This window comes from Oratosquilla oratoria, chromosome 3, assembly GCF_046742065.1.
Source record: "Oratosquilla oratoria isolate Oo_2021 chromosome 3, ASM4674206v1, whole genome shotgun sequence".
In the NCBI taxonomy this organism is placed as follows: Eukaryota; Metazoa; Arthropoda; class Malacostraca; order Stomatopoda; family Squillidae; genus Oratosquilla; species Oratosquilla oratoria.
The window spans coordinates 30,151,748-30,154,699 of NC_134779.1; the positions used below are offsets into that span (position 1 = coordinate 30,151,748).

The window sequence follows — 2,952 nt, forward strand, 5'->3', positions numbered from 1 at the left end:
CAAGGGGAGAAATCCCTGCGGAATCTCGTTTCTCGAAGAGGTCACTGAAGACGCGCGGATGAAGACCTCTCACTCGGCGGCGACATCCTCCGGAGGCCTCGCAGGAGCGAGCGTCATCAGGGCAAAACCAACTCGAGGACCCAGATTGTATCAGCGTGACCTCATCTGACCGAAAATGAGGTCACGACTAGGTCACGGTTAGTTGAGACTATTTTGACAATGTGGAGTACTTCACTGACACTTTCATAATGCAAATGTGAACAAATAAATAGATAAATAAATAAATAAGATACAGAAAAATAAATGAAAATAAAAATGAATAAAAAGATAAAATCGATCACTCAATCCGTTGTACTTCGCCTCTCTTTTAGACAATCCGCGGCCTCCAGGAAACCGGTAACGGCCTCTTAGAGTGACCAAAAGTTACTTAGACATTGTATTGTCTGGGAATAGTAAGTGTGGGGCACTGTAGTATGAGGCCTTCTGTGTCTTTTGTGTGGTGGCGCATATCTGGGGCAGATCTGTGGCCAAGCCTCTTCTGTGCTGCTTCTGACTCAATGCCCAATGGTGACTTGAACGCAGGCTTACAAGCGCGCTTGCGCGTGTGTGTATGTATATATATGTACACACACACACACACACACACACACACACACACACACACACACACACACATTGTATATATATATATGTATAAATATATATTGTGTGTGTATGTATGTGTATATGTATGTATGCATGTATGTATACAATGCACGTGTGTTTTTATGTGAATGAATGTATATTGCAATACTTTGGTATACAATGGGTCTTTTTGTGAGCTATCACAACTAAGAATGACCTTTATGGATTTATCATTTGTATGCTTTTGAACTTGCAGGAAGAAATTTAGGATAATGTGGACATCAAAAACAGTTCTTAACTTTATTAGTATGAAATTAACATTGAGCATGATATAAGAGTGCTTCCGGCGGCGTCTGCAGGTGGCGCCCTCAGCAGAGGACGAGTAAGTTGAAGTGCGGATGGACAGACTGTTCTGTTCCTTTCGTTACTGCAGCGTCGTCGTCGATGTCGTCGTCGTCGTCGTCGTCGTCGTTTAGGTTGCTTCGGATGGATTTCTGTGTCAGTGAAACATCAGGAAACGTTGTTGTTTTTTCCTGGCGCTGAGTTAGCGAGTGTCCTGCGAGAGGCAGCGTGGGAAGACACGGAGGAAGAAGAAAACGTTGGTGACGTGGGCGTGGGCAGGCGCCCACAAGCGATTAGGCTGACGGAGGTACCAAGGTACTGGTGAACACTAAATGTAGCGGCAGCATCGCTTAGTTGGGGGTGCCATAAAGCCCTGAGGGTGCCGGAGCAGGGGCGGGGGCTGGGGCGCTGTATCCACCGCCGCTCCCAGAGCCACCAAAGCCACCACCAAAGCCCCCAGAGCCACCGCTGCCACCAAAGCCCCCAGAGCTGGCCCCGCCGCCATAACCTCCCGCTCCGCCGCTGCCTCCCCCGATGACGTTGCCCTGCTGGGCCGAGGCAGAGCTGAGGGCTGTCTGGAGGTCGATGCCCCCAGGGAGCTGTGGGTTCTCCCCGTCGCCGTAGCTGACGAAGAAGACCTCGGGGTTCTGTGCAGGAGGAGCTGGTACTTGGATGAGCTCTGGGCCCTCGGCCTCGGGGCGCTTGCTCAGGACGTAGACCAGAGTCTTCTGCTGGGGGGGAGGAACCACGATCGGATCTGCGCCATCCTGTTCCTCCGGAGTGCGGATGAAGACGATGTTGTAGTCGACCTTCGGGGGAGGGACCTTCGGTGCCGGGCCCTGAGGCACCTGCTGCTGGGGAGCGGCGTACAGGTAGATGTTCCGGGTTACAACAGGCCGGCTGCATGACCCGTCGACGTTACGGACTTCCCCTTCTCCGCAGGGCTGGCCTCCTCCGTAGCCTCCTCCTTGTCCTCCTCCTTGTCCTCCTCCCACGCCTCCGGATCCCCCGTAGCCTCCGGAGCTTCCTCCTCCACTCGAGCCTCCTGACCCTCCATATCCGGAGGACCCGCCGCCAGGGCGGATGGGGATCGGATTGGCGGGCACGGGCAGGTTATAGCCCTGGGGCCCCGCGGAGGCCCCGCTCAGGAGGCCGGCGGCGACGACGGTGACGGCGGTAGCGATCTGAAGGGGAGAGAAAGGGAAGGAGGTCCATCAATATATATATATATGTATGTATGTTTGTATAGAGCCTGTATTAGAATTAGAAATGGAGAGAGTGAGTGGTTTGAGGTAAAAGGGGGACTTCGCTAGGGATGTGTTATGTCGTCTTGGCTATTCAATTTATGCACGGATGAGGTGGTGCGAGACATAAATGTAAAGGTAATAAGCACAGGATTCGAGATGGTTAAAAAAAAATTGAGAAAAATGAGAGGTAAGCCAGTTGTTATTTGCTGACGACACTGCGCCTGTACCATGATCAGAGGAGGGACTATTGAAGTTAGTGACGGAGTTTGGGAAGGTGTGCGAAAGAAGCAAGTTGAAGGTAAATGTGGGTAAAAGTGAGGTGATGAGATATACAAAGGGGAGAATATGGTAGCAATTTGGAAGTTAGTATTAAGGGAGAGAGACTGGAGGAAGTGGAGAGCTTTAGATACTTGGGTGCGAATATGACAAGGAAGGGAATAGTGGAGGTGGAGGTGGAATGTAGATTGAGAGAAGCAAGTAAATGCTTTGGGGGATTAAAAAATATAATGAGAAATAGACATTTAGGAATGGATGATAAGAGGAGATTGCATGAAGGAGTGGTTGTGCCGACAGCACTATATAGGGCAGAAACATGGAACATAAGAGAGGAAGAGTTTAAATGTGTCTGAGATGAAATGTCTGAGAATTATGGTAAGGGATACTAGACTGGATAGAGTTAGAAACGAGGAGGTGAGGAGGAGAGCGGCGGTGGAAAAGGAGTTGGGAGATAGGGTTGATG

General features: G+C 50.4%; 1 protein-coding gene across 1 annotated transcript in view; it reads right to left on the minus strand.

The window, feature by feature from the left end:
* Positions 1–1,275: 1,275 nt before the first annotated feature.
* The window catches only part of LOC143017438 (uncharacterized), a 5,892-nt gene continuing 4,215 nt past the window's right edge, over positions 1,276–2,952 (minus strand). Inside the window, exon 2 of the mRNA XM_076172184.1 lies at positions 1,276–2,150. Within this exon, the coding sequence (XP_076028299.1) occupies positions 1,317–2,150 (834 nt within the window). The 3' untranslated portion in view covers positions 1,276–1,316. The remainder of the gene's footprint in view (positions 2,151–2,952) is intronic.